The 574-nt window shown below is 39.0% G+C and overlaps 1 protein-coding gene across 1 annotated transcript in view; it reads left to right on the top strand.

Moving 5' to 3' along the window:
* Positions 1-447: 447 nt before the first annotated feature.
* The window catches only part of EP300 (E1A binding protein p300), a gene marked incomplete at both ends in the record, with an annotated part of 34,400 nt that continues 34,273 nt past the window's right edge, over positions 448-574 (top strand). The window contains one exon of the mRNA XM_009084254.1: positions 448-567. Coding sequence (XP_009082502.1) covers positions 448-567 — 120 coding nt within the window. The remainder of the gene's footprint in view (positions 568-574) is intronic.

Genomic DNA, 574 nt, shown 5'->3' with positions numbered 1-574 from the left:
GTGCTAGCAGTTAGGGAAGATGTTTTGGGCAGACATTGCTGATAAAAATGAAGATGGTATTTGTCTCCATTTGGAGTCTGCACAAGTACAGGGAGCAGAAAAATTCTTCCAGACTTGAGCTATGTAGTCCATGGTACAAATTTGTGATTCTGAAAGCTGAAATGAGCAATCTGTTGAAGCAAATATTCTGTAAAGAAATAATCAGTCTGACCTCAAAGGTTAGTAAGTTGGCTTTGTTGTGTTTATAGGAACTGTCTGGATGAGGAATTAATATTGTGTGATGGGTAAATACAGAAACATGAAGGAGCAGGGGAATCATGTGGATCAGTATTGCATTGCAGCTGGTTCATGGCTGTGATCACTCTTTTTTCTCTCTAGCATTAATTTGCCTTTTATATTGTAAACTTAAGATATCTTACTTGAACATCTTACTGTTTTAATTCCTAGATGGGAATGATGAGTAATCCCAACCCTTATGGCCAGCCATACAGTCAAAATACTGGGCAGCAAATTGGAGCCAGTGGACTTGGTCCTCAGATGCAGAATAAAGCTGGACTGCAAAATAGCTTACCAC

The sequence above is a fragment of the Acanthisitta chloris genome, unplaced genomic scaffold (genome assembly GCF_000695815.1).
Source record: "Acanthisitta chloris isolate BGI_N310 unplaced genomic scaffold, ASM69581v1 scaffold24780, whole genome shotgun sequence".
Classification (NCBI taxonomy): Eukaryota; Metazoa; Chordata; class Aves; order Passeriformes; family Acanthisittidae; genus Acanthisitta; species Acanthisitta chloris.
This window is presented reverse-complemented; position numbering and strand designations above follow the sequence as displayed.